The sequence below is a fragment of the Dicentrarchus labrax genome, unplaced genomic scaffold (genome assembly GCF_905237075.1).
Source record: "Dicentrarchus labrax unplaced genomic scaffold, dlabrax2021, whole genome shotgun sequence".
NCBI lineage: Eukaryota > Metazoa > Chordata > Actinopteri > Moronidae > Dicentrarchus > Dicentrarchus labrax.
Genome location: NW_026136706.1, coordinates 6,872,271 through 6,888,153, shown reverse-complemented (window position 1 = coordinate 6,888,153; position 15,883 = coordinate 6,872,271). Strand labels below are relative to the sequence as shown.

The following is a 15,883-nucleotide window of genomic DNA, read 5'->3' as shown; positions in this document are numbered from 1 at the left end:
TCCAGTGTTTACGACAGATTGATTGTTGCAGCTTTACATTTCCCTTGTGTCATAATCATAATCTGATGGCTTCTCTGTACAATATGTCATATTTTCTGCAGTGATCGACAAATGTGCTGAAGATGACAATAGAACACATGGACATGAGGATCATTCTAACACAACCAGGCAAGAAACAGCTGCTGTTTTTTTTATTATTGGACTTCAATTCTACTGTTCTATTCTCTTGATACAAAAATGCAATACTAAGCAGACTGTGTTAGTAATATCCTACTGATTCCAACAGATTTTGCTTTAATTCCTCTATTTCAGGAACCAGTCAGACAATTTTTCAAGAGAATCTCCTCCAGAAGTCCTCCCACCCCCATCCCCAAGACTTGTCAAACGTCCCTCCACCTCTCCAATGCCAAGTCGCTCTGGTTCAACTACACCTCTCAGCTTGCGGAAGAAAACTGTTGTGCCAACTGAATACCAAGACACAGTGCCTGGGGAGTTTGAAGAAAAGATTAAGCAGCCAAAATCAGTCTCCCAAAGTAACACCCAGGACTCCCGACCACAGACTCCACTGAGCGAGTACTCCCGGAAAGAATTTACTCTCAGACCATCCCCAAAGCTTACCAGGGCAAGCTCAAAGGTTTTCGAGAAGGTCCGTGGCTTAGAGGAGCGGAGACGAAGCCTTGATATTCCAGAAGGTTCCATCTCGGGAAGATCCTGGGCAGGGTTCAATCGTGCTGGATCTGTAGATTCAGATGACGGAGGAAGCCGATTGGGCATCTCTAGAGAAAGTTCAAGGGAAGATCTAAGGGAGGCTTTGAAAGAGGATGCTGCTGAACGGAGATCTATGTTTAGACAGAGAGCTGCTTCGCTGGAGGACAAACCTCGCTACTCCCAAAAAGTTCAGGACATTGAGAACAAGTTCACTGAGGAGCTCCAGCGCATTAAGAAACTTGTTGGTAAACCTCATCTGAAGAAGTCATTTTCAACTGAGCAACTCACTCTGAAGAGCAAGCATCGCCAGCCTCTCAGGAAAATTGAACCTATTCCTCCACAAGTCCTTCAAAAACTCCAAGAAAGGGAACGTGCCCAGTGGGCAAAAGAACAGAGAGAAAAGGAACTAAGTCAGCAACCAATGCAGCAACAACAGCAAATACCGCAAGACCAGCACACAACCCAACCACAAAAGACAGCAAGCACTGGTTCAACAACTGTAACAGTTAGTAGATTTGGAGAGGTTGCAGGCACCCCAGAGTCCATGCAGTTATCTGACTTACCAGGACAACGATCAGTGAGAGAATTAAGTAGAGTCAGTCCAGTCACAGAAATCATTCAGAGATCATCGTCACCAGCATTATATTATCAACAAAGGGAAGAGTCACCAAGCAGAAATATTGCTGAGATGACATTACGCAAAGTTGAACGAAGGCCACCAAGTCCACTTGTACAAAGGGTATCTCGAATGCAAGAATCCCAGCACATCCAAGACTCTCTTGTGCAAACGTCACATAAAGATGAGACCTCGGGGAGAAAGACGCCGATAGAACTAATGATAAGAAAAATTGAAAATAGACCTGAAAGTCCACTGGTACAAAAAAGGGCTGTCATTGTGCAAGATCTCCCTCCTCAACCTCCTCTAAAACCCTCAAGGATGTCAGCGGTCAGTCCACAGGAGGAGAAAATGGAAGTGGAGCTATCTAAACCAGCCCTAAAGATAAGAATCCCTGCAATTATTGTTGAAGATGAAAAAATGGAAGAGGATGTTCCTGTGAGGACAAGTGAGCCTCAGCAGATTACTACTAGTGCCAATGAAGGACAACAGCAGAAGACCAAAGGAAAGAAACGTCGCCCTCGACCCATGTCTCCAGAGTTAGGTTAGATTTATTTTTCTTCTTTTATTTAGCTCTCTGTAGTAGTGTGAACTTCCAGTCTGCTTGTTTTTCTTGTTTAATCAACCAATTACTCATTCCTTACTCAAGGGGGTTTCTTCTAATTTGATCACAGGAAAAAAATGACTTCAGGCTTTTCTTTTTTTAAACTGTGCAGATTCTTCAGATGATTCTTACGTGTCTGCTGGAGAAGACCCAATGGAGGCCCCTTTATTTGAGTTTCCCCTCAAGGACACTGTAGCATCTGCTGGTGCAGATGTGCTACTAAAATGCATCATTGCTGGCACCCCCATTCCTGAAGGTAACATTATGTACTTTGTGTTTTAACAACAAATATTTGTAACAGTAACTGATATTGAAGCAATCAAAACATTTTTTGTCTTCTCTGTTGAAGTTACCTGGACGAAAGACAACACTGGAATCATCGGCTTTGCAAATTACGCAGTCAAAGTTGAGGGTGAACGACATAGTTTGCTCATCAAATCAGCTAGAATAAGTGATGGTGGAAAATATTGTGTAACTGCTGTTAATCAGGTGGGCAGAGCATCCAGCAGTGCCACCCTTATAGTTAAAGCAGGTAAGTTTGACTTTATATAATATATACAGTACTGCTTTTTGTTGATTTACTTTCATTTCTGATTCAAAAGTTAAAATCTGGTCTTCAATGATTTAATTGGCATACAATTATTATGCAATTGAAGAGCTACTAGTTGCTTGGTTAGTCAAAATGACTATAGTGAAGGTTTAATTATGTGTCTATAAAAACAACAGTTGCTTATCATAAATTGAAGCAGTTGAACCAGATTAAAGATTATGGACAAAACATTTATTGTTTTCTACACTGAAATATATGATTGCCCATTTAACTTGGATGGAATCAGAATTCTTTTTATAGCTGGTCTAATAGTATAAGGCACTTATTTTTTTCCCTATAGATGAATTTGAACATAGCCTACATAATTCAGAAACAGGTCGATGTACCTAATAATAATTTTTAATTTGAAAAGCTGTTATTCTCCATCTGAAAAAAACATCTTGTGGTCTCTTCCCACATTGGCATTGTGTTTCAGCTGATTTCTCTCCAGCTCCCTTGTCATTATCTTTCTGAGCAAAATGTCTGTGCCATATATTCCAGCTGAACAACCTCACTTATAGTTACCATAGCAACTCAGAGGCGAAACTGAACCTATAAATTGCCCACTGAGGCTCACTGGCTCCACCCACTGTGAATCCACTATTGTTTAGATATCACATTTGACATCTCAGATTCTAATTTTATTTTAAGGGGGATTTTGTTTTTTTTAAATACATGAACTCTTTGAACTCCTGTTTTCTCAGTAACAAAAAGTAAAGTTTACAGAGACAAAATGAAGGTAAATAGCAAACTAACGTTGCTTTTACAGAGTCTGTGAAGGAGCTGAAGGGAAACCTTGGCGTTCCTATGGATATCAGCAGCCCTATTACATCTGATGAGGAGTATCTCAGTCCCCTGGAGGAAGGAATGGATTTTGGAGGGCCAGAACCAAGGCGAAGTATTGACACACGATTCAGGAAACCTCCTGCATTCCTGGTGAGAATGTACAGAGCTAGGCCTGATTAGATACCTAATTGACTTTCTTTTTTATAATATGACATTTGTATGTTCAGTATTGACACTTACTTAACTGCATTTTGACTGGTTGGTTGCATGAAAATATTCCATGAACAGGATGTCCTTATATGAATCTGTTGTCTGCGTGATCATCCCATCAACAAATCTATCAAATAAAACTTGCATCTCTCAGCTTCTAACTTACATTACATTTCAAACAGGTAACAATGAGTGATCAAGATGTCATTGAAGGACAGGAAGTCACCATGTCTGTCCGAATAAGTGGACAACCCAAACCCATGCTCTATTGGTAGGTCCCCTGACTTCATCAAACTACTTAAACTCATTACTTGCATGGGACATGGAAAAAACCTTGAATCACACATCATGAGAAAGCTTGCTTCCCTGCATAGTTTTTTTTAGGGCATGCTGCTTTATTGCATCTGTTAAAGGAAGTGGAAGCTTAATGTTTATTGCCCAATCTCTAGGCTGACAGAAAGAGTCTTAATAGGGAAACGGGAAGAATAACACACTTTCCCCATTTACCACGATGCTGCACAGTGCCCAGAAACACAAATGTCTGGCTGAACTAATGAGCTCCTAGACAGCAATCTGGATTTCACATGCGTGGTTAAGGCAATCCAAAAAAGAACCAGATTTGATTGCACTTCTTTGCAAAGGTCAGGTCCTTTAATTCCTCATATCAGCCAGTGGTTCTTTATTGCTGTTTTTAGCTAGGACAGAAGCTTCAAAGGATAAGGCTGGCAATATTCCATATTTATCTTATTCCTCTTACAAATCCCATAAACTGTACTTGATTTTGAGTCAGTCCCACATGCACCATCCTGCTGCTGTTAATACTCACAAGTGCACCATCGATGGTGTTGAATTAAAAATACTTTCACACACCTCTCAATGGTGTGAGAAAGTGTGGTGATGGTCTGGTGTCATACAGCTTCCCAGTTTTCTCCATTTCGCGTTAGCACTAGTCTATTTTACTGATAAGAGCATGCACTGGGTCAGATGAACAGTGCATCCTCTACTGCAGCACTTGCGCTTATACATTGAATAAGAATTCATATACAAGTTTTTCGTACAATCTAACTGTTGTTCAGATTCAGTAAAAAGTGACTGCCTTAGCAAGGAAGACAAAATGTATTAACAGATGGACTAACACATTGTAGGTTTTGGTCTTTTCATGGGATTTGTTGACAGTTAGTACAACATAAAATAATGCCAGCCTTATCCTTTAGTTTGGGAGACAAGAATAGGCTGAATCACTCTGGCAGGTTCTGTCATTGGAGTTAGTCATGACTCTCAAGAGACAATAGCAGAAAAGAAAGTGCTAAACATAATATTGGCAGTCCTGGTAATAATAACGTTTCCCACCCCCCACCTCCTTTATACCACCCAGAATAGAGCTTGTAGTTGAAAAAGTGCGTGCTTGGTCATTGCATAAATTAAATTAAAAAAAGTTGTATGAGTGATTCATCTCTTGTTTTTAAAGCATAGCAACAATTGTTCTCTTAATTCTTCTCTTCTGTAGGCTGAGGGACAGAGTTACAGTGAAAACAGGCCCACGTCACATTGTGCGTGAGACAGAAGATGGGACTTTTGAAATGACCATCAAGTCAGTGGTGCGATCAGACTCTGGGATTTACACCTGTAAGATCATTAATGAGTATGGGACAAAGCAGTGTGAAGGAAAGCTGCAGGTGCAAGGTATGCTTCTTTTTAAATGTGCTGGTGTTTGTTGTTACTTTTAGAATGGACAAATCCACATTACACTCTTTCTGTGGATAATACATCTGCTGTTTGACACTAATTTACTTATTAGTTAGAATATACATTAATACCATAACTCCACGTGAATAAAAACATTCATTGTGACCTGTGACTAGTTTCACTTAACAGCACTCTTCAGAATATGTCCTTTATTTTGTCCCAGCACCATCAGTTGAGCCTGGCCTGGCAGTCATCCGCCCGGTCAGGGACATCACAGCCAAGGCTGGAGAGACAGTTTTGTTTGAGTGTCATGTCATCGGACCGAAGGACACTGATGTGGACTGGCTCGCAGATGGGAAACTGATCCAGCCAGCATTGCTCAACTGTAAGATGCACTTCGATGGAAGAAAGTGCCGTCTGCTGCTCAACTCCGTACACGAGGATGATAGCGGGACATACATGTGCAAGCTTAGCACAGCTAAAGGTTTGTTTGAAGAATAAATATCACAATATGTGTGATGTAAGATTTTAAATCTGCCTCCTCTGCTACTTCTAACATTATGTCTAAAATTGTGGTTTTTACTCTTCAGAGGAAGTGACTTCATGTGGCAAGCTCAAAGTCATGCCTTCATTCGAACCTCTCTTCACTCGAAAGCTGGACGTTCTAGAAGTGATTGAAGGGCGTAACGCTCGATTTGACTGCAAAGTCAGTGGGACGCCATCTCCTAAAATCATCTGGAGTCACTTTGGTAGGATTATATCAAGATGTAAATTTTGTTGTTGTATATTTTAACCTTTTCTTTACCATTTTCTTAATATTTCTCACCTTCTCTGAGTTTTGGTGTTGACTTATACCTAACATCTTTTGTTTCTTTAGATCATCCGCTTGCAGAAAGTGAGGACATTCGTATTCTTCAGGAGGGCGGCCGCCACTCTCTCATCATTTCTCATGTGACCAATGAGGATGAGGGTTTTTACACTGTCGTGGCCCGTAACAGTCATGGCGAGGCAGAGAGCTCCGCCGAACTTTACATTCAAGAACCGCGGCCAGCCATCTCCTCACAGATGTAAAAGCATGTTTTCATTGGCTGTTGGGCCATAGCTGTTGTGTTTTTCATGACTTCTCTCGATTATAGATTATATTATAATATTGTATTTTTATGCAGTAACTGACATAGGGGATTAATCCACTTGTCTTGCCATGTGCCACTTTCTCCACTCTTTTGTTCCCTGTCTTCACTTCCCTTCAGGGCTAAACTGGAGAAGATGCCATCGATCCCAGAGGAGCCAGAGGTCCCAGAGAATGAGGTGGAACGTTTCACTATGCCTGACTTCATCAAACCCCTTTATGACCTAGATGTGATCGAGGGAAAGGAGGCCGTGCTCAAATGTAAAGTGGCTGGTTTGCCGTACCCCACCATTGTCTGGTTCCACAACGGCAAAAGGATTGAGAGCACAGAGGACAGAAAGATGACACAGTGTAAGTGTTTGAAAATGGATTAACATTTGCCTAAAAGTCAAAGTACTCAATCCTTCCCAAAGCAAGTAACATTAACTAATGACTTTTCATTAAAAAAAAAACCTATTATAGCAGTATGTAATGTATGATGTTCAAACTAATACTAACCTGCCCCTGTTCTGAGATAATAAACCATCTCAGAAATAGTAAGCCCTGAGTTTCATTTATCGCCCTTTTGCAAAGAAAAGTATGATCTAGAAAAACTTACAGTATATTGTATTTATTGAATTTATTGTCTCAAACAACCCAGATGACCTTTACAAAACTAATTCATATGAGCATTTTTCAATCTGCCACCTGTATGGTCTGATTAAATTAGGCTACTAAATGTACTTAAGGTTAGAGGAAGATCATAGTCATGTTAAAAAAAACATCTGTTGGAAGGTGACAGAATGTAAACCACAGTCAGTGGAATCAAACTCAGACATCCCAATCTCCTCCATAAGAGGATTTGTGGTACTGTGACAATAACACGATGCTTCCACTTTTCTTGTGAGAAATGACAGTTAATACTCGCGCAGCTGCAAGTTTTTGCTTTTGCTTAAGAACTCAAACATTCATTCATTTAATTTTTCAGACTTTCTCATTTTGCAGGCATGGTTTACTTTGACAGTAAGTTACATTGCATAAAGATGCTAACAGACCAGTATACATCATATCCTTCCTTCTCTGCTTTCTCCTGTAGTCCGTGACGTCCACAGCCTGGTCATCCGCTCTGTGTGCCATGCACATGGTGGTGTCTACAAGAGTGTCATCTCTAACAAAGTTGGCAAGGCCACCTGCTATGCTCATCTCTATGTCACAGGTGATTTTCGTTCCTTTTCTGGCATGCACCTCAACAAAACACAGAGGGCCTAATGCAAGAACGAATTGTACAAACAGATTTGTTTGAACGTGGAATGTATTCATAATTAAAGAGAATTTTCGGCATTCAATTATTTTATTGTACTTCGAATTTTATCTGACAGATGGCAGAAATTAATGAGTGGTCCAGACCTGTTGTACGAGACTTGAGAATTTTAATAGCACAGTTATAATGCCAATTAGTCATGGCCCTATTTGCTTTAGATAGATATTTTTAGCATCTAACTTCATGTCAAACAAGTCACACCATTCCATCTTTATTTCTATCTCTCTGATGACATGTCATCCGTAGCTGTACTATTAATATTTTAAACAACAATGTGGTCCTCTAATATGACTACTGACTTTTAGTGGGACTGGAAGCTCAACTATGTGAAAGTCTTTTTACTCTTTGGAAACATCTTTGTGAATGAAACTTTCCCACAAATGGACCGGAACAGGCAGCCTTATATGGAAATTATAGGGGTGTAGATTTTAATAATGGTGGGGTGAATTACGACTTTGAACACTCATACAAGAGCAAAACTCATAAACTCAAAAAGTAAAAGTATAAGCAGTAAGTAAAAGTAATATATATAGTTGGTCAGTGCCTCGGGCAAAGGCAGATCAGAAACATTTATGGACCTCTAATTCCTTTGTCATCATTTTCAGATATTCTCCCTGACCCTCCTGATGGGACTCCAGTAATCAAATCCATCACTGGTAAAACCATCACCTTAAGCTGGAAGAAACCAAGGAGGCTGGACCCTTCCATTGGTATGATAAAATAAGATAAGACAAGATAGATTGATCCCACACTTGGGAAATTCCCTTGCAACTGCAGCTCCAGAGGCAACACAACACAATAGAAAACAAAAAAACATACAACATTACGTACATACGACATAAAAATATAAAAGAAAAAATACAAGATTTAATAGAAATAGAAAAATAAGATGTGATTCATATAGAACATTGCACAGGTCAGAGCAGGACGTAGTGGCAGACTGAAGACATAAATATAATTGCACAGGACAAAACACAATACATACAGCAGTGTAATTTAAAGGTAATATAGGCTAGTACAGATATAATATAATCTTAACAATGTGCATATAAGAAATTATATATATTATGCAGGAATGATGTTCAAAATAGTAAGTAAATTATTTTCATTTTAAGAATTTATCCTGACATATTTAACAAAATTATTTAATTATAGACCAAGCTCTTGACTGAAATGACAATGAAATACTGATATTCATACATAGATGGTTGATACAATAGTTTATACTGCATGTACTGCATACTCTAAACAGTAGGAGAAAGGATCTCATTTTAAGGTTTCTTGAAAAAAAATATATATTTTGGAGAACATTGTGGTGTAGCATCTTGCATTAAAACCTTTTTTCTTTCAGACCCCAGCTCCCTGATGTATGCCATTCAACAACAGGCCCTGGGCTCCATCCAGTGGACTATCATAGCTTCTGGCCTGAAAGAGACCACCTACATCATCACCACCCTCTCCAAAAGTGTCCGCTATGCTTTCAGGGTCCTGACCATCACCTCCAAAGCCTTCAGCAAGCCCTCACCTGCCACCGACCCAGTGCAGCTCCTGGACAGAGGTACATTCAGATTATAGAGCATCCATCAATCCGTCAGTGTGCACTACCTGTTTATTAAATATTATCTGTGTGTATAATTGGATTTTCTTCTAGGTTCCTATCTTCAGGAGGCTCCAGTAATTATAGATAAGCCAGAAATTGTCTATGTGATTGAAAACCAGTCAGTCAACATCACTGTCACCCTCAATCATGTCAACGCTGCAGTCATCTGGAAGAGGTATCTGTGCTGTCAAGTTTCATATTAATGGTATACTCAGGTTTCTAATAATACTGAAGTTGTATTTGTAGTTTTCAACCATCACATATCACATGCTGACTCAATTATTCAGGAGTGATATATGGTGATAAAGTCACCACCTAGTGGGCCCAGTGTGTTACAGGACAGTCAGAGTGTATGACTAACAAACACAAATACAGTATGACACTGCATACAGGCAGCTGTTGTGCTCCAAGTGATTATCAAAGATTCCAGAGCAGTGAATAAAGTCTATTTTTGCACCCTTACGTGACTTTCTCCTACCTATGATGTATTAATGGTTTACAATACAAACACGTTTCCTCAGGAGGGGAGTGGTCCTATCCAGCAAGCCAGGCCTGTATGAGATGACAATGCCAGATGACGACCAGCACACTCTGAAGCTGCTCAAAGTGAAGAGTGCTGACATCGGAGAGATGGTATTTACAGCCTCCAACAAGTACGGCAGTGACAGCTGCACTTTTAATGTGGAGATGGCAGGTAGGTAGCAGATCTGTCTGTCTGTCTGTTCATCTGTCCATCCATCCATCTAAAGTTAATGTAACTTGGTATTGTACCTCTGCAAATCTGTCCACAGCTCCACCAACATTTGAAACTATCATGGAGGACTTGGACGTTTGTTCTGGGGAGACCCCTCGCTTTGCTGTGGTTGTGGAGGGCAAACCCATTCCTGACATCCTCTGGTTTAAGGTTATTATTCATTTTATCAGTCAAAAGTAAATAAATTACCAATATGAACTGAACTATGCAATAACCTAAACTTTTAAAATGGAAATTTACCAAAACAGATAATTTTTTGTTATATTCTTTGAAGAACAATTGCCCGAAACTTACCATATTTCCTTCCAGAATGACATCCTGCTGTCGGAGAGCAGTCATTACACATTTGTGTATGATGATAATGAATGTTCCCTGGTGGTCCTAAACGCTCGCCCAGGAGACTCTGGGGTTTACACCTGCACTGCTAGGAACTTGGCAGGATCTGTGTCCTGTAAAGCTGAACTCACCATTCATGAAGGTAAGAGGTCAGTCTATCAGAACCATTAAAGAATCTAACAATCCCTTGAAGTGAAGGAGCTAACCTAATCGAACACCCAACCTTTCTTGTAATTAACTGAACATTTAGTCAGTTTTACATTTCCCTTCGTCTAATTTAATGCTCATTACTGCAGCTAAAAGTAAAGAGGATCCAATGGACGATGAGGGGACTATTTTAAGGAAAATGCGCCGACTGACTGACCACTATGACATCCACAAGGAAATTGGAAGGTGAGCCATTTTTTAAGGCCACATTTGAAATCCCTTGCTTAAATGCAATATAATGTAAGACAACCACTGTCTGCAATGAAACCAGTTTTTATTGACTTTCCAAAATGAGACTGAGATTTCTTCTTGTCTCATTCCCTCCATCTTGCTTTTTTGAACAGATTTTGAATTATACCAGACTTGGGTGAAATTAAGTTTCTTATTTTCTTCTCCAGAGGTGCATTTTCCTATGTGAAACGAGTCACCCAGAAGGTAGGCAAAATGGAGTATGCCGCAAAGTTCATCTCCACACGGGCCAAGAAGAAGGCGTCTGCTCTGAGAGAGATGAACCTGCTTTCCAAGCTGGATCACGAGAGAGTCCTTTACTTTCATGATGCCTTTGAGAAAAAGAATGCAGTCATTATCATCACTGAAATGTATCCTTATTATAGAGTGAAAACACAAAGTTAAATTAAATTATTATTTATTACTATTTAGTGCCACTGTACGCAATGTGTTGTTTTGAAAAGCTTTATATTAAACATTCTGTCTTGTTAAAAGTTAAACAAAAACGCATACATATTGTACATGTATTACACACAGTTAACGTTTATTGTGCAAAGAATCTAAATTCCCAGAAAGAATAGCCTTAATTCATCTTTAAAGATGCCACGAGGAGCTACTAGACAGATTTACAAGGAAATCTACAGTAATGGAGTCTGATGTAAGTCCTGTTTTTTTTGACTCAACAGCAAATCTTTCACTTTCACTAACATTTCAAGATCAATTTCAATGTATTGATCAAATGTATGTAATTTAATGCAATTTAATAAATAGCAGTTATACTGGTACATTTGTATTTTGGGACCACCAGGTACGTTTATGCATAAGACAATTGCTTGAGGGATTGGACTACCTTCATCATCTAAACATCATACACCTGGACATTAAGGTAGTACTCATGGATACTCACTCTCACTTGGCAAATGATCATAAAAAATGTATTCTTATGGTAGAAAATTTTATTTTTTTCTTATTGTTTCCTCAGCCTGATAACCTCCTCATGGCAGACTCCCATAGTGATCAGATCCGAATCTGTGACTTTGGCAACGCAGTGGAGATCACACCTGATGAGGCTCAGTACTGCAAATATGGAACACCAGAATTTGTTGCACCAGAAATAGTCAATCAGACCCCTGTGTCAAAAGCATCGGACATCTGGTAGAGTATCCTTTGAATTTAAAACAAAACTTTTTCTTCCTTTTTTTTTGAACACACCCTGTTTTTATAATTCTCTTTTTATTTCCCTAGGTCAGTTGGAGTTATTGCATATCTGTGGTAAGTTAAATTATTATTTATTTTCTTCATTATTAAATGTATTCCAGGATACTAAATATCATCGTCAGTTTTTGATGTGTTTGCCTGTTCAGGACTATTTGTAGGCTTGTCATTAAATTTGTTTGTTTCTATTATCAGCCTGACTGGAGTGTCTCCATTTGCTGGAGAAAATGACCGCAGCTCCGTACTGAACATCAGGAACTATAATGTGGCCTTTGAGGAGAGTATGTTTGCTGACCTTTGTCGAGAGGCTAAAGGATTCATCATAAAGCTGCTGGTAGCAGATAGGCTGTGAGTAACCCTACTCGATCTCTATTTTTCAAGATTTGTTTTATAAAACATCGAGATTTCTTTATAGAAAAGTATTGTGTAAAATACATATATCAATATGTATGTATTATAGATTTTTCTAAGCTGTGTATACAGCTCTGGAAGACAACATTCTCCTCTTTGTCATTTTGTAATTGCACAAAGACATTTTCCTTATCAAGTGAATAAAAAGACAAAAATGCTCATGTTAATGATCTTGTTTCAGTATTACATGCTTGTCAGATGGATATTGGGTGTTTATATTTCCTTATTCTCTATTCTCTAGTCCCTATGTGCTCACACTCTTCCTCTGGTGCTTTTACAGTTAAGATAGCTAATAAAGCACAGTTTCTTAAGCTAGATAATGGAACGAATGATCAGAGACCTGGAAGACTGAAATATGTTATAATATTTCTCTAGGAGACCTGATACTCAAGAATGTCTCAGACACCCCTGGTTCAAGGTAAGACAATGCCAGTGGCACTAGTACAGTGTTAATCATCGACAACCTCCTTTTGCAGTAATTTCTTGTTGACAATACTGAGCAAGGTCCCATTCCTAATTTATTTTTATTACCTTTAATGTCTATTTATTGAACAGACACTTAGCAAGGGGAAGGCAATAAATACAGAGGCCCTGAGGAAGTTTGTATCTCGCAGAAAATGGCAGGTGAGTCATGTTAATTACTTATTTTCGTGTTGCTTTATACTCAGAATGCCTATAAATAATTCAATGGTTAAATTTTAAATTTTTTTTTATTGTATTGTATTTCATTTTTTATAGCGTTCACTAATCAGCTATAAATCAAAAATGGTCATGAGGTCCATACCTGAGTTGCTGAATGATTCCTCCAGCCATATCTCCATAGCAGTTCCCAGGCACCTTAAAGAAGGTTCTCCTTTGCCATCGTCATCCTCGGATTCTGATGAAGACATTGATGAATTGCCATTTATTCCAATGCCAATTAATATGGAATTCTCTGGATCAAGGATGTCACTGAATGACATCCAGACCAATGAGCAGGAGACAGGAAAGCAGGATGGAACAAGTAAATGGTCTGGGTCTCCTGTTCAAGCCGAGGAGGCAATGGAGTGTGATCCTAAACAAATGGATAAAGAAGGGCTCGAATTACCAGGTAAAGGCCGCCCGCGGAAGAGGTCATCACAAGACAATGACCGGGGTTCATCAGATGAAGAATCACCTGCTGAATTACCACAAAAGTCGGAACTGACTAGAAAACCCCTGCGAAGAGGTTCAAGCATGGAGTCAGATAAACCAGAGGGTGGCAGACGAAGAGGTGAGCTAAGACGTGGAGGCTCAGCTGACAGTGCATTGCTGCTCCGGATTACGCCTGAGGAAGGCGCTGGAGAAGGAAACCAAGAGGAAGGCAGGAGAGTTCTCAAGAAAGCTGTCTCTATGGAACTACCAAGGAGGAGCACAAGCCCAGGAACTGCCAAGATGAGTCAAGAAGACTACGCTCTGAAACTAGAGCTGATGAGACAGCGACTGCTTCGTGGTGGCTCTGTGGACAACAAGATGAGTGGTCTGAGAGGACCTTTGTTGGAAACACTAGGAATGGGAGATGAAAAACGTGCAATATCTTCAGATCGCTACTCTCGGACTGCCCGTTTGGGCCCACCTCCACTAACTAGAGCTGCATCCAGTGATTCCGCAAGGGACGAAGTTCCCAAACCCAAGATTTTGCGCAAAACTGCTTCTTTCAGTCAAGGCGATTCAGAACCCATAGCTTTACACCGCCGGTCAGGAGCTCCCTTAGAGATTCCCTTGGCACAGATAGAAGAGAGGAGGCTCAAGGAGGCTATATCTATGTCATCTCTCACTGAGCAAATCAAGCTAGACTCTCGTCCAGTTACTCCCAGGGAACCTTCGCCCAAGCCGCCAACACCAGAGTCTGTTGTGCAGGAAAGTCCAAACAAAACAGAAAGCGAGGAATCATTCATGGAGAAAGAGATTAAGGCTGATGAGACTATGAATGAAAAGATGGATGGGCTGACTACAGATAGTAATTTTGATGAGAGATCAAGCACAAGTGGCTTCTCAGAGAAGGATATGAGCATATCAGAAGAACCAATGATTGAATCAGAGTATACGGGCCAAGGAATTCCTACACCTCCTCTTGTGGTCCAAAGCTCTAAACTAGAAGAAAAAATGGATAAAGAAGAGGGAGAAAAAGAGTATGAAGAAAAGGAAGAGATTATGAAAGAAGAAGAAGAAAAAATTGTCAGTGTTGCTGAAGTTTCTGAAGAAAAGATGGAAGAAGAAGTAAATATGCCTGATAAATCTTCTGACATTATCATAACCACAAGCTCAGTTATGGTGAGACCAACACAAGAATATTCCCATCCCCCAGCAAATGCCGTGTCAACTTATGTGACACCCTCACTTCCTGCTAGAGTAGTTCTTCCAGATGGAAGGACTTCAGCATATGCCAGTATAATGCAGGCCATCATGGTCCCTTCAATTCAGCCTGTCAGTGATCAACCTTTAGGCCCCTCCACACCTGTTGTTGTTCCAGCCACATCTTCATCTGCCAGCATGTCCACTGCTTTACCTGGTCCACCAAAGCCAGTCATCCTGTCAACCACTGAGCACCCTGCTGTATACTCCAGGGTAGCATCGCCTGAAATGATCACAAAAGAACCCAGTCCACCGAAGACTACCACACATTCCTCATCCCAACAAGAGCTCTCAGCAGGAGCTGACTTTGAGGACATTAGCTCTGAAGAGGTCTTTGAGGCTCGTTTTAAAAAACGTGAGTCTTCCCTCTCAAGAAGTCTAAAATTTCTGTCACGGCCTAAGAATGAGGACAAATCACAAGTGATTGACTCTGCAGAGTCATGTGAGGAGATATACAGACCTGGGCCAATTGGTGCACCGGTAGAATTAGCCCAGAGGAGACTTGAAGAGAAATCAAAGTCAGTCCTGGACCTTCGTGAAGCTCAAAAGGACCAAGGCTTTATGAAAAGACTCTCTATGCGCCTGAAGAGAACTCCGTCAACTGAGCGCAAGGACGAAATGACCAAAGAAGAAGATTCAAATACTTCAAGACGTAGGCTTTCTTGGACTCTTGGCCGAAGAGGGTCACAGGAAAAGAAGGAAGTAGAGATGATGCGCATGGATGGTGGAGGTGATACATCAGTGGAACAAGATGAAAAGGAGCTTAAGAAACCTAATGAATCACCAGTCTTGGCAATGCGCAGAAAGATTGAATCAACAGTGGCTGGTATCTCCACAAGAATTCGCAGCTACTCAGAGGAAAGGAGAGCATCAGAGGACAAAGAATCCAAGAGGACACCAATTTTTTCCATGCTTCGTCGTTCAACATCAGAGAGCCGTGCTCCAAAGGTTGCCAGTATTCCTCAGAACCAGCTGGCATCTCAGACCAGCAATGGTGCCTCATCAGAGTCTCTAGACTCTATGTCCAGCCTTAAGTCAGAGACATCAAAGGGTATGAAGCAATTATTTGCACATCTTTTTTCTCTACATTTGACTATAGTATACTATCAGATGCACTTTCTGATTGATTTA

The 15,883-nt window shown here is 40.2% G+C and overlaps 1 protein-coding gene across 1 annotated transcript in view; it reads left to right on the top strand.

Moving 5' to 3' along the window:
• Positions 1 to 15,883, top strand: part of spegb (striated muscle enriched protein kinase b) — a 38,150-nt gene that overhangs the window by 12,756 nt on the left and 9,511 nt on the right. The window contains exons 3-30 of the mRNA XM_051404227.1: positions 102 to 168; positions 313 to 1,868; positions 2,041 to 2,184; positions 2,278 to 2,460; positions 3,287 to 3,453; positions 3,696 to 3,784; positions 5,021 to 5,196; positions 5,423 to 5,683; positions 5,790 to 5,948; positions 6,077 to 6,266; positions 6,450 to 6,679; positions 7,404 to 7,523; positions 8,234 to 8,338; positions 8,980 to 9,186; positions 9,280 to 9,403; positions 9,750 to 9,922; positions 10,020 to 10,132; positions 10,292 to 10,460; positions 10,615 to 10,711; positions 10,924 to 11,124; positions 11,354 to 11,411; positions 11,562 to 11,639; positions 11,736 to 11,908; positions 11,999 to 12,025; positions 12,164 to 12,316; positions 12,755 to 12,797; positions 12,935 to 13,003; positions 13,118 to 15,803. Of these exons, the coding sequence (XP_051260187.1) occupies positions 102 to 168; positions 313 to 1,868; positions 2,041 to 2,184; positions 2,278 to 2,460; positions 3,287 to 3,453; positions 3,696 to 3,784; positions 5,021 to 5,196; positions 5,423 to 5,683; positions 5,790 to 5,948; positions 6,077 to 6,266; positions 6,450 to 6,679; positions 7,404 to 7,523; positions 8,234 to 8,338; positions 8,980 to 9,186; positions 9,280 to 9,403; positions 9,750 to 9,922; positions 10,020 to 10,132; positions 10,292 to 10,460; positions 10,615 to 10,711; positions 10,924 to 11,124; positions 11,354 to 11,411; positions 11,562 to 11,639; positions 11,736 to 11,908; positions 11,999 to 12,025; positions 12,164 to 12,316; positions 12,755 to 12,797; positions 12,935 to 13,003; positions 13,118 to 15,803 (7,818 nt within the window). The remainder of the gene's footprint in view (positions 1 to 101; positions 169 to 312; positions 1,869 to 2,040; positions 2,185 to 2,277; positions 2,461 to 3,286; positions 3,454 to 3,695; positions 3,785 to 5,020; positions 5,197 to 5,422; positions 5,684 to 5,789; positions 5,949 to 6,076; positions 6,267 to 6,449; positions 6,680 to 7,403; positions 7,524 to 8,233; positions 8,339 to 8,979; positions 9,187 to 9,279; positions 9,404 to 9,749; positions 9,923 to 10,019; positions 10,133 to 10,291; positions 10,461 to 10,614; positions 10,712 to 10,923; positions 11,125 to 11,353; positions 11,412 to 11,561; positions 11,640 to 11,735; positions 11,909 to 11,998; positions 12,026 to 12,163; positions 12,317 to 12,754; positions 12,798 to 12,934; positions 13,004 to 13,117; positions 15,804 to 15,883) is intronic.